This window comes from Mus caroli, chromosome 2 (assembly GCF_900094665.2).
Source record: "Mus caroli chromosome 2, CAROLI_EIJ_v1.1, whole genome shotgun sequence".
Lineage (NCBI taxonomy): Eukaryota > Metazoa > Chordata > Mammalia > Rodentia > Muridae > Mus > Mus caroli.
Genome location: NC_034571.1, coordinates 166293129 through 166312434, shown reverse-complemented (window position 1 = coordinate 166312434; position 19306 = coordinate 166293129). Strand labels below are relative to the sequence as shown.

The following is a 19306-nucleotide window of genomic DNA, read 5'->3' as shown; positions in this document are numbered from 1 at the left end:
TGGCCTCAGAGATGTTGTCACCAAGCCAAGTGCTGTTCACTGTCCTCTGCAACCAGGCACCATGTTCCAGCGCGAGGGGCCGCTTTGGGTGGACACCGGTGCTTCTACTCTTATTCCTATTTGTTGCCCCAAAGGTTGAGAAGGGTGTGGGGGCGCACCCATCAGCTCTTTCTTGGGCTGTCTAATATGCAAATTAGAAAAAAATGATTAGTGGCAATTAGCAGCTGTGCTTTCTAGAGGTTAGTATACACTCCTTCAAATGTCCTGTCTCCTGCAGGCCAGGTCCATACCACCTGTCCTGCTCAGTGCCCTGCTCGGATTTGACACTTACTCTCCGTTAAACCCATTAACATGCAGGATCCTCATCTGCTTCACAATGGTGCTTTTGCCAGACTCTCCAGCACCTGAGAAAGGAAAGTGAGGGCGTGGGTTAAGAAACAGGCTTGTCACACTTCACCTGGATGATGGCCTTGGAAAGCAGCAGAAGCAGCACACAACAGACACACAATGACACAACTGCAAAACACAACTGCAAACCTCCTTCACATGACGACGCGGTGAACAACAACAGACACATCCAGCATAGCATCCACCTGAAGTACCTCACCATAGAGTAACAAGCAAGAACTAAGGGCTCTGCTGTTTTTAAATACTTTTTTTTTCCCTTGTGAGTTTTGTTGTTGTTGTTTTGTTTTCTCTTTGGGTTTTTTAAACTCATGAGGCGATGAAGGAATGACGTAATTGTCACTGGAGGGGTGAAAATTTTAAGTCAAAACTGTGAATTTAGTATTAAAATGTGGTCAAAGGTAACTCTATGCAGCAGCCACCTAATTTCCTGTTTGTTAGTCATTTTATGGTTAAAATACTTAGGAATGGCAGACAATGCCTAGACACTGCAGTCTCCCCCACTATCACGCCCCGCTGCAGCACCTCCCAACGCCACAATGCAGCTGCTCTCAAGCATGCTTCAGGTCCACCCTAAAACCACAGGGCTACACTGTATCCACTGTATCCAGCTCCCTTCCCCTGCAAAAGGAATCTTTCTAAAGATACATTTTTCTCTGGATACAACCACCATGTTGCAGAGGGAAATGGTAGACCATCAATTATCTGTCAGCAGCAGAGGGGCGGGGGCAGGGGGAGCAAAAAAAAAAAGCAAAAAAAAAAAACAAAAAACAAACACATTTTGTTATCAAACATGGCACTTGAGACCTCATGAGCATCAGGCAACATGCAACTTCAACAGTACCAAGAGTTTAAAAAAACAAAAAAAGGATAAGACTTTAATTATATGCACAAATATTCCTGGAAGGTCCTGAATAGGAAGATTCTAGGCTTTCCCCAACCAAGGAAGTAAATAGGAACACAGGCCTCCATTTTAAATCACCTTCCTTTCTTTCTCTCTTTCTTTCTTTCATAGGTAGTATTTGGAGGACCCTCCAGCCCCACCCCATTTCCACCAAATTTCTGCACATGTACTCTTCAGTCAGTATTCTCTGGGGGAATGGTTTTCCCCTCCTCCCACAACAATCTTTTTTTTTTTTTTTTTAAATCTTGTTCTTTTTCTCCATATTGTTTCTGTTTTGGTGCCCAGATAGAAAGGCATTTATTCCCCCCACCCTATTCAGTTCAACACCCCCTCTCCCCGCAATTCTCCACCCCTCCATTTCTTCACCCCTCCTCTTTTCCACCCCTCCTCTTTTCCACCCCTCCACCTCTCCACAAGTCCATAAGCAAGATTTGTAAAAGTTAAAATTGGTTTCCACAGCAGCATTGATTTCAAAGCAAACACCATCCTAATGAGCAAAATTCTCATAAATTAAATATAAAAGGCAATATTGGGAGGCTTCCATGAAGGAAACAGAGGACTCATCAGGTCCCTCAGTACTCCACCCTCAGAAATGGGAACATTTGTGACATCGGGTTTTTTTCAGAGACAGAACTAGATCCGTGCCTCAGTTTCCACTTTTGTAAGAATAGAAAACTGGGCTGACAAATAACTGCCAGGCTTTTGTTTGTTTGTTTTGTGGTTCTGCAAATTTACTTAATTTACCTGAAAGAAATTAAAATGGGTTAAAGAAAAGGAAGTTGGGGTATTAGGTTTCCTTTGTGGGTAATTATTTCATTTTTAAGAAATGTAAAATGTTGCCAATAGCCAGGGCAACAGATTTCTGTGCCAAAGGTCATCAATTAATTGTGGCACAATGCAGCCATGTAGACCAGAGACTTGAAAGGAGGCAGGGTGGGCTCAGAACTGCAGTCTCAAATAAGTGGGGACATTTGAAATCACTGTAAACACACACAAAAAAAAGATGTTAGGAATTTGATGTATGATTAACATCATAGTGGATTTAAATAAACATTCATATGAGCAAGAATGAACCATACAGAAGATTCTAGATGTTTCCAGGTGTGTACTTTGAAATCAGACTGTATACATATTCACATTTACAGCAGGATTACACTTTTAGAAGTTTCCCATATATCATCTAATTACTGAAATTGCAAACTCACTAACACCAACAGGATTATTTTCACTTATTAACAATTTTCTGCTTTACTCAATGTGGCCCAGGGAGAACAAAGACTTGACCCCATCCAAAAAGATCAAACCAAACGCCACCGCAAATTAACACAGCCTTCTACATTTTATTTCTGATAATCGAACTATTTTGTTGAAAAGTGACCCTGTTCCCAGTGAATTCACAAATTTATTCAGATAGCCAAAATACTGAGACGTGGAAAGTTTCCATTCTAATTAGTGTTGTGTGATGTTTCTGTGGTCATTTCAACAATTTTCGTGTGTGCCTGTGTGCTTTTGCTGCCCCCACCCCAGTACCTTAAAAAAAGGAAGGAGAGAGATCCTTTTAGCTTGGGATCCCCCCTCCCTTTTATCTTTCTTTTTTCTTTTTCTTTCTTTCTTTCTTTTTTTTTTTTTTTTTGCCAAGGAGGAAAAGCCGCAGTGAAAAAAGAGAAGAAAAACCAAACAAGCAAATGTCACTTGCCAAACAACTAATTACTGTCTTTTCATCAGCTGCCACCCCAGAGTCTTCTCAGAGCGCTGAGTCCCCCCTCCCACCTTGAAAAGGACAAAAATTTTAAAAACGCCATTTCGAAACTAAGAAGCCATTTACAGACAAATGTCATTTTCCAGTTTTATCTTATTTATGAGTCTGTTTAAGACAGGATTTTATTTTTCACTTGTGTCTCTACTCCCAAAGAGGCCCAGTAACAGGAAAACCTGTGTGTTAATTGTTGGCTGCACGGGAGGGGGCACAGTTGGGGGGTCAGCTGCTACCATTTAATGCTCCTCTTTGCTTTTCAAAAAAGCCTGTAAGTCTAGAGGGGGGGGGGGAAAGGTCACATTGTAAAATGACGTGTCATTTGGCTTCACTGGGCACTTTGCGTACTTTTTTTTTAATTTTAATTTTTTGATCTTATTCGATTTGATTCTTCTTCTCTTCCTTCCACGGCCTGGCCTAGCTCAGGACACGTCTGCTCCGCGCACAGTCAGTCGGTCCTGCCCGAATCGCCCCGAGTCGCGCCCAGAGTCCGCCACGCTCCCTCCTCCCTGGCCCCCCCCACTTCGGCGCCACGACTTGCCCGCGCCCCCTCCCCCCTCTGCACCACCTTTACCGCCCCGTCCTTTCCGAGGGGCTGATGTCACCCGCCCCCCCACCCCGGCGGCTACTTCCCTCGCCAGAGTCTCCCGGCCGAGGTCCCCGAGTCCCCCCCTAGTGGCCTTGGCCTCTCTTTGGGCCCCCTCCCAACAAATCGCACACCCCAGTGAGGCGGGTCCCCCTCCCTGGGCCCGCCGGCCCGTTTCCTGTCCCTAGCCCTACTCTGTCGCAGTCCGAGGGGCCCTGTGAGCCTCCCCTCCCCCTCCCGACACGCACCCTGGCCCCTGGCACTAAGTAGGCCTCGCGAGGACGCGAAGCCAGGGACGGGGGGGAGTGTGGCCAACTGAGGGGACGAGACCGAACGAGGGGGCCCCACGCCCAATTTGCAGCCCCCGCCCGGCCGAATTCCGCCCCGGGGTCCCCTTGACGGCCTCGCCCCCTGCACGCGCGCGGCCCAGCGGGCCAGAGGGCCTGGGAGCGAGCGCTAGAGCGCCGGGGAGGGGGGCGGGCTCGGCGCGCGCGGCCTTGCGGGTCGCCCCGCGGCACTCCCGGGCCGGGCCCGCTCCCCCCCGGGCCGCCCTTACCCAGCAGCAGCAGGCGGTGCGTGGCCCGGTAGACCTGCTTGTCCTTCTGCAGCTGCTTCTCGATCTTTTTGTTGGCCTCGCGCTGCGCCTTCTCCTCGTTGCGCTGGTCCTCGGTCTTACTGTTGCCGAGGCAGCCCATGGCGGCGGCGGGGCGCGGCCGGGCTGCGGGGCGGCGGGGACGGGGCGGGCGGCCTCGGGCGGGCCGGGAAAGCGGGGAACGCGGGGAGGGTGGCGGCTCGGACTAAGGCAAGCGCGCGGCTCTCCGCCCCTCGCTCCGGGGCCGAGGCGGAGCAGAGCAGGAGCCGCGGGAGCTGCTGCCGCCGCCGCCGCCGCCGCCGCTCTTATTGCCTCGGCCCGGGCCCGCCGCCCCGACCCAAAAGCGCCGCGGCGGGCGGGGGAGCGGGGGGAGGCGGAGGCGACGGCGGCGAGGGGGGTGGGAAGAAGAGGAGGAGGAGGAGGGCCGCGGCTGGGAGGGCGGGCGCGGGCGCCGGGAGGCGGTGCCCAGAGGCCGGGCAGGGGTCCCAGCACCCACGTCCGGCTCGGGCCGGCTCCACGGAGGGGTCGCCCCCTCGCCCCACCCGCAGTTCGGGGCCGGGGCCTGGCCGTGCGGCGGGGGGAAAAGGGGGCGGCCCCGCGGTGGTGACGACCCCTCACACGATGCCAGCGCTCCACCCCCGGGCCGGGCGGCCCCCGATCCCCCTCCTCCTGCAGCAGCAGGGCGGGCAGGCGCCGCCAAGGGGCCGGGGTGGGCGGAAAGGGAGGGAGTGCGGGCCCGGACTTAGGAAAATTTCGAAAAGGAGAGAGAGAGAGAGAGGGAGACACTGAGAGAGCCAGAAAGCAGGGAACTTGGAGAAAAGCTAGGAGAGCACTAAGCATAGGACAGAGCAACCAAAAAGGAAAACGTGTCCACACACAAGCACTAATAAAGATCCACACTACACAGCAATGGTGGTGGAAGGTGGTGGTGGTGGATGTGGTGGTGGTGTTGGTGGTGGTGGTCGATGGCGATGTAGATGATGGTGGTGGAGGGGTGGGGGGGAGGCTGACTAGATGAGCCGCTCGTCGCGCCCCCGGCGCCCGGTGCCCCTGGCCCGGGATCGCCCACGGCCTCTGCGCTTGGCACGACCACTCAGGAAGGAGAAGAAGGCGCAGCCCAGGAACACTCTGAAGCAGCAGGTCGCCCCGAACACGAAGCCGCAGCCGCGGCCCTGCTCTGTGCGGCGCTGTAGCAGGAAGTTAAGCACCCATGAGGGGCTGCGAACCGAGAACACCAGGAACACCACGAGGGGCATGTGCGCGCTGAGTGCGCCTGCCTTGGCAGGCCCAGGTCGCCACACGACGCCCCCCACGCGGGGAGGCGCGTAGTAGGCATCATCTTCATCATCAGTGTCACTGTCCCATTCGGCCCAGGCCCTACTCGCGCCCCCGGTGGCGGCGCCCTCTCCGAACCCGGCGGCGCCCTGCGCGGCGCCCTCGTCTTCGCCTGCGGCGGTGGCGGCGGCGCCCTCGGGGCCTCGGGCCACTGGCGGTGCTTCTGGCACATTCTTCTTCTTCTTCTTCTTCAACATCTTCTCCAACTTCTTCCTCTCTTTCTCTCTCTTCTTCTCCTCCTTTCTCCTCTGCTCCAGCAGCTTCTTCTCCATCTTCTTGCGCTCTTTGTCGGTCAGCAACTTTGCGGGCGGCACATCGCGCCCGGCGTTCACGAGGACCCTGACGGACTTCGGGGGCTTCGCGGGAACCCCGTTCTTCTGCGAAGCGAACGGTTCTGCCAGCACCGCAGCCGCCACGGCAGCTTCGGCAGCCACTTCGGCGGCAGCCGCGGCTGTCTTCCTCTCGCTCTCGGCCGCTCGGGCTTTGAGCTTCATGGCCATCTTCAGCATGGTGCCCCGGCCACCTCGGGGTGCTTGGTTCGCGCCTGGCTCGGGCGGTCTGCTTGCCCCCGGCCTCGGGCTTCCCGGCTCCTGTGCGCCCCGTGTCGGGGGGCTCGGCTGCAGTCTCCGCTGTGCTGTCTTGGGGTCACCGAGTGCGGCTTCCCGGGCTTCGTAGGGGGCTGATGGACTGGCTGCCTAAGAGTTAGCGTCAAATAGGATGAGCAAACAAACAAACAAAAAAAAAAGCGAGAACAAACAAACAAAAAAAACACCCAACAACAGCAAGAAACCGAAAAGCAAGAAAGAAATAAGAACTGCCCAACAACTCAAAAAGGGGGTAAAGAGTCTAGAAAAGACAAAAAAATAATAACACAAGAGAAAGGAAAAGTGCAAAGGTGCAGATGACAAGAGTTTGCTATTACCCTTAGGTGCTCCTTGGGTTAGCTCTTGGGGATGCCAATGGAGAAGAGAAAAGAGAAAAGAGAGCAAATTGGAGGGTGCCTGAAAGGCGCGAGGCAGGGCAGCGGCGCCAGGCGCCTCTGCCCTATCCCGGCTCTTGCCTGCTTCGGGCACCTCGCACTTGGGCGGGAAGACCCCACGCTCCCGGACTTACATGTGAGTGAGACGCACTCACACGCAAAGCAGCGCCTGCCTGCCCGTCTGCCTGCCGCCGCCAAGCGCTGGGACAAGGGTTCGTTCCAGCCGGTGCTGCAGCCCCGAGCCCAGAGAGCCGGGAGCTAGCGAGCGCCGCTGGTACCAGCCACCTGAAGCAACCCGCTCCGCGGTGCCGACGCGACTGAGTGTCCCCGCCGCGGAGCGGGTTTTTCTAACCAGCCTGATGACGCCCCAACCTCTTCAGAGGACCGACCCATAGCAATGGCCCCTATAAAGCGAAGGGGAAGCGCAAAAAATCGGCCCACCGAGGACGTGTTCAAATGGGCTGCTCCGCAGGCGGGGGGGTGAAGGCCAATGCGCGGGCACCTCTAGTGTGGGTAGGGGGCGCGGGGAACAATCTACTGAGGGGTACGGGCACGCCCAAGACGGTGGGCACCCGACCCCGCCTCCTAGACCTGCCTCCCAATTTTCCGTGTAGTGGTGTAGCCCTGGGCAGCGTGGAAACTATGCGACGATGACAACGACGCTTACCCATGTGCGCCTTCTTACCTCAGCTTCCCAGATAGCGCACGCGGGGACGGCGGCACACCCCTCCCACCCTGCGGCGCGTGCTCGTGGATGTGGGTGGCGGCGAGCTAATTAATCGCAATGCCCCATATGGGGGTTCGGATCTCCTCACAAGCAGTATTATGTATACCCGACTACCACGGATAGAAGAAGCAGGCAGCATTATGCAGGCGAGGCGACAGCCTAGAAGAAGAGCCATGGCGGTGGTGGATGGCGGTGGTGGATGGCGGTGGTGCATACGGAGTCCTTCTAGGTGGGAGAGGTGGTAGCCTCGCTCGGGCGCCACGCGGGGCTCTAGAATAAAAGGGAAAAGTACTTTACCGAACATGAACTTTTTGGAGAATTGTTTCAAAACTCACGAGTGTCCCGCCCCACTCCTTGGCCACGCTAGGACATGGTAGAGAGCACTGGGCTAAGTCAAAGATTTTGAACCACCTTCCTCGGGTGGACTTGAGGGTCTGCCACCGGGGTCTATTTGGATACAATTCATTCATTCATTCATTCAATAATTGGCCCACAAGCACCTTGTGCCCAGGTGGACCGAACCAAGGGTCAGACTAAGACATGGCACCTTCCCTGAATGGGACAAAGCTGGCGACAGTAACCCCAGATCTGCTAAGTAACCATAAACTCTCTTCCAACATATTCTTCCTTTCACTTTTGAACACAGTACGCAAAACTTGGGATGCTGGGGAGAAGGAAATAGAAACGGAGACTCGGAATACAAACACAGCCAGGGGCCTGAGGGGAGAGGGAGAACAACGGCTTCGAATAAGTTATTGTGGACAGCTCTATCTTTGAAACTAGGAAGAAACCTTTGATCACTCGCTCAGCAGTTTTCGGGTACTCTTTCTCTCAAGTTTACCACCTCAAAAGTCAGAAAGGCTGCACCATATAAAACTCCCGAGCACTGTTTTTCTTGGTCTTTGCTACTACAGCTCTACCTCCACTCTACTTTAAAAACAAAACAAAACAAAACAAAAACGGTTTCGAAAGAACAACAGAAAGCCATTGAAAGTAACCAAGGACGACTTGGAATTAAGAGCAGGAAGCTGAAGCTATCAAATGGGCCTTTGCTGACTTTAACTCAGTCTCGGACTTTCTCTGTGTCCTCAAAATAAATTTACTTCTTATCCACGGCTGATTATGGCTTCTCTTCATAACAACACATGCTTTAAAAAGTCGAAAAACCTCAAAGCAACTACTGCCCCAGGTTGATACTCTTTTTTTTTTTTTTTTTTTTAAACCTAACCAGAGTGGATGCAAAGAATCCAGCTGTGCTTGCGTTCCTAATCCTCGGCAAGGGATAGCCTGAAGACAGGGCCTACCTTTTACCTTTTCACACAGTCAACAAAAACTTCTTGATTGAATTTGATTCGTCTGTCATTTGTGAAATTAAAGACTCAGAAGAGAGAGGACCTGGCCAAAAATTTCGGTTCCGCTCCAGTTGTTCAAAAGCCTCTTCCTTCCGGCTTCCAGTGTGCTGAGGCGCAGGTACATTGTATTTAAAAGGTAAGGCTAAGTTAACAATAGCCAACACAGCCTCCATGCCTCTACACTAACAACATAATCATACACTGAGTGTAATGAAGAGGCTTTGGGTCTTCCCCTATTAGATAAATATCACACCCAATCTTTAAAAAGAGTGAAGTGTCTGATGGCATACGGTGACACATGTAGGCAAGGCACAATTGGGACCATTGTACTGGAAATGTGTAACACAAAGTCAGGGTTCTCTCCATTCAACTCCTAACTTTGACATTGGGGGGGGGCTTTTTAAAAAAATTTAACTGTTAAGTTTTGCCTGTATTTTATTATGACTAACCAGGGATCCATAAAGAAAGGATTTACTTTGTAAATAAATGGCAGCAGGTGGAATCGAGGGTTTATAGGTAAGCAAAGGACACCAAGAGCCTGAAACACAAGCTGCTTTGTGGTCTGTTCAGTTTTCTGTTTTCACTTGACACAAAGTGAAAGAAGAGATTTTATTTAATTGGTATGGTGAGCTGACACCATCTACGGTTTCGGCCTAGCATTGACCTGCCCAAAGCCCTGAAAGCTATGTATATGCTTTGTTTTTCAAAAGTCTTCCAGAGTTAGAACTCACAATGTAGAACTTGTGAGTTACCAATTGATTTTAGTAGATTGCCCTGCAGTTTTAGACACTTACATTATTGTTTTGAAAGTAAAGCAAATGAATTACCATAATTCCTGGAACACTGCATTAGAAAGTGTCCTCATCAGAGTCAGGGACACATGGACATTACAGAAACCTTAACGCTCCAAGTGAGACCATAAAATATATTGGCAGAGAGGATGCAAGCTCCTCCCTGGCTCATGCTAAAGCCAGAAAGTTGAAATAACACATTCCTAACCTGAAATACTGGGTCACCTAATATACAGCTTGATGGCACACTTCAAGCTTGTGGTTTGAACTCTGCGGGCTTGTAAATTTTTTTTCCTCAGCCCTTCTGTATCTTTCTTTCTGAGTAAGAATGTTTCATCTGCTTTCAGAAGCAACAACATTGCTATAGGTTAGAATCTTCGAAATTGTATTACTACTTAATGATGTAACTGAGTTTTAGGACAAGAATGTTTTCTTGAGCCTTTCATTAGTGGGGGTCATTGTAAGCTACTTTCCAAGAGCCTAGAGAAAACACAATTATGATATTATTTTAATAGCCCAGGAAACAATAACTAGGCTTCCACTGAAACAGAACCCTTAGCTGTAAGGCTTTAATAATAGTACTTAGTGATGCATTCTATCTTCAAAGCACACTCCGCACTTTAATTAGCTAGATGACTGGAACTGTGGCTGCAGATAAATGTTACTTGCACCTTTGGCCATATTGAAGGTGAAAGCAGGTACTGTGTGGAGCTCCTCTAGGCCTGGCTAATCTCCATAAGAAGGCTTTAATACTCAGAACTGGAAAATTTTAAAACATCCAATGTCATGACCACTCATGACATTTTTTTTTCATGTCATATCCACTGGTTAATATTTCAACTACAAAGTAACTCCAAACATGCATTCTGTATTAGATATTTAAATGTCATTTCACAAGTTCTAAGTCAACTACTGAAGAATGAACTAAGCACATGAAATTTCCCAGTTGAATAATATCCATCAGCTAATCCTCAAACAATATACCTTTAACTTAGAATAGAATCTCAGTCTAGTTCAATCCAAATGGCCAAGGTATTTGGACCCATTTTTTTCAGCGTGTGCGTTTTGGTTTGGTCTGGTTGTTTTGTAGCCTTCATTGACTATCTGTGACCCAGATAGGCAAGTGCCACCTGTACAAGAAACAAGCCTAATTCCCCTCCCTATAACTTATAAAATAGGGGACTGGAAGGAGATTATAAGAGCTCTCTCCCCTTTGAAATTTAACTCTAAATGGTGCATTGATTCTCCTGGCTAACCACTCTAGACAGCAAGAGATAAAGAAGAGAAAGATCCACTAGGAAGATGTGAGCAGCAGCATCATGAACCACAGGCCTCATGAGCAACGTGCAGAAGGAAGAGAGGGCAGCTCCATTTACCCAGGGCACACCAGCTTCAACGGGATACCAGCCTAGCAGAGAGTACCACTGGGTGAAAGACTATCAAAGAGTTCTCCCAACTAACAGCTGCTTTCCCTAAAGTAAAAGTCGGTGCAACTGGTGATGTGATCCTGACATGAAGAACAGTAGGTACTGAAACCCTCCGCTAAAATACAATGTCTTCAACTAAGGTAAGTTTGTTACATTGGGTATGGCAGTTCATGACTATAATCTCAGAACTCTGGAACTTAAGGCAAGAGTTTTTTGAGTTTGAGGCTAGCCTGGGCTATAGAGTAATACCATATCTCAATAAAACACACAAAAAATAGCCTCTGCCAAATGTTTATATTTTAATTATCTTCAGATTCTGAACAATCTCCCCACTCCCCAACCCCTTGCATTCAGTTTTTCAAAATTAGTTCTATTGTAAGAATAGGCTAGCTAAAAACACAAGCTGGCAGCAAATATTTTGTAGCAGAATGTGACTTTGTGAGTATACATTTATATCTTTGGTTTTCACTGACCAAAAAGCATTTTCAAATGGTGAATGATTTGACAAGTCCTACTTTGGGACAACTGAGATTCTGATGGGAGCCAGGGGTCCTTCAGTTCCACAGCGCTCTTTGTCTGCTGTTAGGAAACCCCAAATTAAGTTATCAACGTGACATACCTAATCACATGTTTAATTCATCTAGAGGTGTAGGTACCTTTTCATCTTTTTGTGTTTGCTCACACACGTTTAAATTGGAAAAATGTATAATTATTATTTAACTCCACCTGTTTCCCTCAGGGCATAGAATGCACAGCCCCTCCAGTGAGGAAGGCTCTTTGGAAGGGAGAAGTGAAGAAGTCCCTGTCTGACCTTGTGTGGACTCATGCTCAGTGCTAGCTGGGAAGCCAGTGGTAGTACCCTCAACACGAGCCAGGCCCAGATGGCACTGTGGTCTTCTGAGGTCTCTGCCTCACTCTTGAAGTGTCCAACTGGAGAAAATTCTGTAGCCCAAAAGTACCAGGCATGTGTAAGAAGCCTGGAGATTGGATAAATGGACATGTCTTATGAGCTACAGGCCTTAGCTTTACCTACAGCCACATCCCAGGGTCTCTGCATGCCACTCATTACTGGGCAAGTGGCCTCTCTCCCTTTCTTGAACATTGCTTTCTGTCCCTTATATTAGTCTCTACTATATTCTCAGATTACAATTCCTTTTGTGCTAACTACACCCCCAAATCAAAAGAATGTCACTGACTTCACAAAGAATACAAAGCAGACTGGTTTTATATATCTGGGGGTGGGTATTAAAAATGTGTGTTGCCTTTAGAGGACATTTACATAAAATGATAAAGTAAATTAAAATTGGGTGAGGATAACAGACTGGTTTTAAATATCGCCCCTATTAGCCAAACAAATAAAGGACCCCAAGAAATTCCCTAAGGGTTAATAGGCAAAACACTAACCACACGGAATAGTTTCTATTTCCTAAGGAACAGTACAATACCAGCTAATGCTGAAAGCACGCTACAGCTGTGACTTGTAGCTTGGACACTTAGCTTGAGTGACAGGTGTACCCATCACTTGCACAGACCAGCTGAAATTACAAGGCCTAACTCAGATTTTCCCCACAATTAACTGATGCCAACATTACATCCATCCAGGAAAGAGCCTCCAGCTACAGGCACAGCAGAGCATGTGTTCTCAGTCTTCAACATTTTAACAGCAGCATCAGCCTTGGGCCAGAAGGGAGCTGAGGCTCCCTAATCACAGAACCAGAAAGCAGGGATAATGTTTCCTGAGGAAATGCAGAAGAAAGCAGCTTCTCTAACGCTTATCTGACAGAGTTTCTGTGACTGGAGCAAGCTCAGGGTTCGAGGAAGCTTGTCACCAAAATTGGTGTCATTAAAGAAGGTGGCACAAAGCAGGACATCCATGATAACTAGGCCTATTTGTATCACTAGGTTGCAGTGATCTAACACGAACAACTGAAGACTGGAAAAGTTTCCCTTCACCTATAGAAAATGCCAGTACCCTGGGGTGAGAGGTCAGCTGTCACTTAGTGATTCTAAAGGAGGGGTAGGTGGGACATTAGTCCAAACCCTGGGGCTCTGGTAAGATGGCAACTGCTCATGAGAGGGTAGCACTGAGGTGCTACAGAGCTGCCTAAGCCACATGCAAGAAGATGAGTCCTGCTTTGGCCCTTTTTGCTCAGAGTAAAAGGGCCTTGACTGTCTTTGGTCAAGATAGTTGAGCTATATAGTAAGGTTGATTGAGAACTCAGCTGGGATCAAGAGATAGTCAGCCTCCTCATTAAATAGACACCCTGTATACTTCTGGCAATTTAAGGGCACACCGATGTCTAAGAGCATGCCCGGCCCCTAGCTAGAGCTTTTAATCCAAGAACCTTGGAAGCTTCTGAAGCACAGCCATTTAAAGTGACTTGTCACACTGAAAGGGCCGCTTTCTTAAATAATCTCTATAGTCTAATTTCTGTCGATGAAGTAGGTTAGAGATAACAAAAATGTAGATAGAAAGATGATCCCGGAGCAATCTTAATACTGCAATTTACCACTATGCCTTACAGTTTCATCTGCTTCTGTTGTTCTCACTCCCCTAACTTTGTAAAACTTTCATGCCCTCTAGATTGATTGGTACAGATGGCAAAGAGAAAGTGAAGCTTTGGGGGTTGTGTGGGGGGAGAACTTTTAACAAATATTTCATTTTTAAAGTGGATACAGAAGAGGCTATGACAAGAAAACACAGAGGCTCGATTCTTAAAAAAAAAAAAAATGAGAAAAATGAAAAGGTATACCTGGGTGGAGGGTGGAGAGAAAGGGAGGGAGGAAGGGAAGGGAAAAGAGATAAGGAAAGAAAAGCCAGCTAGCTACAAGCAGCCTAGAAGCCCTGGAGAGAAACAAAATCACCACAAAAAAAAAATTTATCTCAGTGGAGACTTGCTTGTCCCTTGTCCCACCACCTGCCAGTTTCGTGACAGCCTCAGCACCAATTGCTCCATTTCAGCAACAAGGCTTTGATTTCAGAGACTCATTAGAATCCCAAGGTCCCTGCTTAACAGGACAACTGAAAAAAATCTATGTTTTTAACTCTTAACCTTTTCATTTTTCTACTCAAAACTTGGTAAACTGCTAAACGTACATGTTCAGAGGGCCGTGACTGTTAAATAAAATATCCAAGTCATACCTGGGCTCTGCCTGGCCTGTACCCCAGAGGAAAAAAACGAGGAAGATGGAGCAGGATGGTGTCTGCATTTCCCCTTTGCCTGAGGTGTTTATAAACAGAGCTAGACTAAACCACAAAGAGACTGACCTGCCATCTTCTCTTCCACCTGCCTAGCTTTCTACTGCACTGATAAGACAGAAGTGGCAGGAGGTAGAATCCAGAGACTAGCTAAATTATCTATGCAGATGAGAGAAAAGAGAGGGAATTGATTAGCTTGGCTCAGTCTTGGAGACTGTGAAATAAAAAATGGAGGGGGTGTGTGTCAATTTGTCCCAAACTAAAATTATAGACATTTGTCTTTTGTGATAAAAACACTTCTAATTGCCTTCCCCCCCCCCCCCCCCCATGAACTGGATCAAGCTGGTTGTTACCTAAGACAAAGCAAGGGTGAATGGATTTTGCTTCCTCTGAATCAAAGATGGCTGCAGGCACTAGACAGACCCTGCCTCTCAGGCTGCTGCTGCTGCTGCTGCTGCTGCTGCTGCTGCTGCTGCTGCTGCTGCTACTGCGGGGATCCTAACGGTCCGTTCTCCCTGCCCACCTGCCTGTAGGGACCAGCCTGCTTCCTCATCCCCAGCTTCTCTCTGCAGCTACCCAGAGAAGGCAAGAGACTCCTGCATCTTGTCCACATCTTGTTCATGTGTAAGCTCCCTTTCTCAGCTGCCTCTGTAGTCAGATCTGCTTCCTAAAAATTAAGCTTCCTTACGGCATGCAGGCTGTGTGTGGGTGCAATCAGGGTAGGTGGTAGCTGATGGGCGAAAATATTCAGGCAGACTGATTGCTTCTGGACAAGACATCCAGATGAGTTTTTACAATTGAACTTTCTAGCAGCTTGATAGGATGTATTAGTGTCAAAGAAGAAAAAAAAAAAAAAACTCAAGTCAGAAAGGTCACCACAGGGGTGGACTATGGAAGGCTATAGGGATGGCAGAGAGGGCTACATATTTCAACCAAGGAAAACCTAGGTTTTTAAGGTGTGCCAAACGGCTCAAAATTCATCAGAGCAAAGCTACACAGATGAAAGGGAGGGTTTAAGGCTGTACTGTGCACAGCGGTTTGGTGATGCTGCAGCTAAAGTACAGCCTTCTTTTATTCTACCACCCTATAAAATGTAAATGAACAACCATCCAATCTCTACCAACACGAATTCTGACATGAGGACCCAGTCGTTCAGACATCATTAGGATCCCGTGGTCTTGGTGTTTCTACAAAAATCTCTCTGTTTTCTTTTTCTAGAGTGCCTGCTCATTGTTAAAAGGGGATGGAACTCTCTAACACTTTTCTTATTCTGACGCTGAAAATGCCGACCCTCTAACACGGGCTTTTCTGACCCCTAAGCTGGGTATGCCCCATATTGAAGGTATCTGGAATATTTTTTTTTCTCCTTTAAATAACAACCATTTTAAAATGAGACCTATAAGCAGGTAGGGCAATAAATTGGGGTGCTGCCCTTGTTATCTTTCCCCCAGCTCCCCCAGCATTGCTTTGTAAATAAAAATGGGAAAACAAAACAAACTAGGGCCTGTCTATTATATTTTCAAGTGTTTTCCCTAACATGGATCCACTAAAATCTGAGAGATGGCCGTTCATTCATTCCCGCATCTCTGTGGCAGGCAGAGCCACCCTGCATAGTGTTTAGGATAAATTCCCTGCTTGGACCTGGCTTAGCTCGGAGGAGAGCCGGCTCTGTATCCCCGCAGTACCCTCGACCACCTGAGATTCCCTCCTCCCAGACGATACCATAGATGTGGCATTCTGTTTGTTAATCCTGCGTGTAGAACACAAAGTGGTTTGATTTGTGAATGCAGTAATTCACCTACCACAAAGCCCTAAGTCCTTACTGGCTTATTGTCAGCTGCTGGTTAATAATCATCAAAATCGTCCGTGTATGGGACAGTGTGTCAACTGAGTGAGGGGAGTCAGGGGGGGCGGCAGGAAAAAGAAAACCGCACATTGTCGCGGTAGAGGTGACTGTGTAGTGTGTACCCTGGAGTCAGTAGAAGATAAACATAACCCTGAGTGCTACATTCAAGGCTGGGGTCCCTCTCAAAAGTGACATGACTTCTAGCAGACATTCTACGTGTAATGGTTACACAAAGATGAATGGCTTACACCGTGTATGTATGTGTGTGTGTGTCTGTGTATCTGTGTGTCTGTGTCTGTGTGTGTGCATGCACACCTGCTGTTCTCATCCCCAGAGATCTCACAGCTAACCTTGGGCATGCTCAGTTTACTCTCTTCTCTCTTTCCCATTTCCAGAAACCAAGGCTCTTTCTATCTCTAAGAAAGCATTTAGAATTCACTTTTATTTCTTTTCAAGACATGCCAGAGTGCTTTTGAGAGCTTCCAGCAGGCCAAGCAACTGCTTGAGATCAGAGGATTAGAGATAAATCCAGAAATGTAAGGACCTTCCTGAGTTTTGCTTGACATGAATATATAGGCTCAATGTCTAGGTCTCTGACTCCTCCCCAGCACTATAACATGGCCTCTGCCTGAAGCAACTCCTGTCTCTGGGCCTGTTCAGTTCTAAGGCATATACATGATAATGGCATATCTGACCTAGCCACTGACCTTAAAGAAAGCACAATTTTCAACAGGGGGTATGTGGCAGATCACTTGAAAAGTCTTCCAGCCACTGGAGAAAGGCCCCAGCCAGAAAGACTGGCCCGAGGACTAAAATCTCACCTTGCCCTACAGAAGGAAAGGGAGAAGAAGCCTTTCTGGCTCTTCTTTCATTGTCCTCCTGGTAGAATAAAACAAAAGACTTGGGCATGGGTGCACAGTCTGCAGAGAGGGGCTGAGATTCTCTTATCAAGAGCATCTGTCATTCAGAGGTGACAGTTGTCTGCTCCCTGCACCCCAGCAACCCCTGTCCCTTTCAGGTCTTTCCCTTTTTCCTACTATAAGACTTCTCTATACAAGCCGAAAACATCTTGTTCTTTCACTGTAATTAAGGAGCTGTCAGGGAAATGGCATGGCTGATTTCTTTGCTGCTGCCTGAGTGAACCTGCTCGCCACTCTTTCCTTTTCTCTCATTTGCTGAAGTGGTCCTTTCTCTGCCTGAAATCAGCCCCTTTGCTGATGGAGATCTTAGCTGGAAGCAGAGAATTCTAAGCAAAATCCTAACTTTGGGAGGGTGAGGAGAAAAAAAAATCCAAGCTGGCTTGTGTCTGCAGCAAGGTGCCTGCCTGCACAACCATTTTTCATGGTGGGGAATGGTAGCCTCACCACGTCTGGCTTTGCACACCCGTCATTGTCAGGATCCACAATTTAGCAAAACCCAGAGGCCATTCTCCCTGCTGGCTTAGCTAAGAGGCAAGAGGAAGCTATTTAGAAGGAAGTGGAGAAGTTTGATCAGGAAAGATAAAATCCAAATGCCTTTAATGCTTGAAGGGAAAGCGTGTGTGTGTGCATGTGTGTGTGTGCGTGTGTGTCTGTATGTGTGTGCGTGTGTGTGCATGTGTGTGTGTCTGTGTGTCTATGTGTGTGTGTGTCTGTATGTGTGCACGTGTGCGTACTATTGTTGCCAGCCTTCCTGCTGCAAGCTTGCAATAAAGTTGAAACTTAAATGCATAATTAGTCACCTTGTTCCTAGCTGAGTGTCACCCAGCTGCAGGGAAGGTCATTTCTATGGATGTGGACACTGAGTTACTGAAGGGTCTATCTGCAATAATGTCTCATCTTGTGACAAGATTACCCTCTTCCTATTAACCATCACAGAGCTTCATGCAAGCCACCTTGAAGGTAGGTAACATTCAAAACCCAAAAGCTGAAAACCAACAACAACAAACACCATAAGGACCTTATCCCTAAGGGGTGTGGAGCTCTCTCTGCTGCCGGAATGTGACATATATTTAAACACATGTTATGGATGCGATTCATAATATTCATCCTTGTCTTCAACTACTTATACTTTAAGGAAACTCACATGTCAGGAGCTTTCAAAATTAGCTTAATTTCCTTCTCCTAAATATCATACACCTCGGAAAGGCCCCCTTTAAGTTACACTAGGGAGCATAACTGGCAGGCTTCCGGGTTTTTAGAGGGTACGCTAGTATGTGGCATGTCAGAATAGGCATCTAGGCCTCCTTCAGCTGAATCATTGCTGGCTAATGCACCTCTGAGTGACTCCAGTTAAGGTGTGCAATCAACCTGTGCCACTAAGCACCAGGTCTTCCTCTGGCTGTGACCACACAGCCAGGAGGCTGTTCTCGTGCTAACAACAAGGCTATTTTGTGGCTTGTTTACTAGCTCTTCTTGGTCTTTTCTCCATGCCTGGACTTTCCATTTCTTATTTAAAAGAATCAAAGTGACCATACTACCAACACAGCATGCTGCCCTGGAGCTATGGGGGCTGAGGGGACGTGGGGCGGGGGTGGGGGGTGGGGGGTTCTACATCTGGGGAACACAGAAGAGGAAAACCATTCTGCTGTACTGGAGGTTGCTAGGCAGTCACAGTCCTGAGCAGGGGGAAATGGGGTGAGAAAAACAGGTAATGAGGGCCCAGCTCCCCCGCCCTGTCTCTGGCACTGCCCCTCTCCTATTTCTGGGGACTTCATTATTAAAAATGTGACTTTTCCTCATTTTGGCCTCACGGAACTGTTTATTAAGAGTAACCTTATAAGCCTTTGGCAGCTGATGGGATTAACTGAACTGAACACAGCCACCTGCAGCCCTGAACAAGGAGACCTGGGCCAAATCCCCACCTCTCAAATTCACTGTGAGCTCATCCCCCAATATCCAGAAGGAGCAAGGTACATGTCCCTGTTCTAGTTCTCTTTGAAAGGTAGAGATTTTAAAGGAGAAGTTTAGGATCCTATAAATCTAAATTTGGTTTACTATAGAATACTGACTTAGGAGTTCTTTGGTTCAGTCATCTGCCAAAACAAAACAAAAAACAAAAACAAAACCTAACTGTATGCAAACATACACATTTTAAAGATACATATAAGTGCATATGGAACCTACCCAGGCTAAACATTAGAAAGGAATAGATTAAGATATTGAATTCCAAGAAGAATATATAGACAACCTACAAATATTTGTGAAAGGAAACCTGGTAGCAAATTCTAGATATTTTTCATTCTAATCTAGATATTTTTCATTCTATAGAATTAATGACAGCACTTGAATGCAGACTTTCTGTTTTAGGGAACAGAAAAAAAAGAGGCCTGAAGGTCAGGATCTAAGATGGTGGACCACAGCTAAGATGGAGGGCAGGCCAGGATCTAAGATGGTGGACCACAGCTAAGATGGAGGGCAGGCCAGGATCTA

At 47.9% G+C, this 19306-nt stretch overlaps 1 protein-coding gene across 10 annotated transcripts in view; it reads right to left on the bottom strand.

Annotated features, from left to right (window-relative positions):
• The window catches only part of LOC110308282 (guanine nucleotide-binding protein G(s) subunit alpha isoforms short), a 49947-nt gene that overhangs the window by 12168 nt on the left and 18473 nt on the right, over positions 1–19306 (bottom strand). For 4 of the 10 annotated variants that reach the window (XM_021180735.1, XM_021180743.1, XM_021180748.1 and 1 more), the window contains one exon: positions 332–404. In XM_021180735.1, the coding sequence (XP_021036394.1) occupies positions 332–404 (73 nt within the window). Of the gene's footprint in view, positions 1–331; positions 405–4204; positions 6522–6688; positions 6877–19306 lie in introns of those variants that run through there. The other 6 variants (XM_029473738.1, XM_029473742.1, XM_021180762.2 and 3 more) reach the window with 4 other exon arrangements.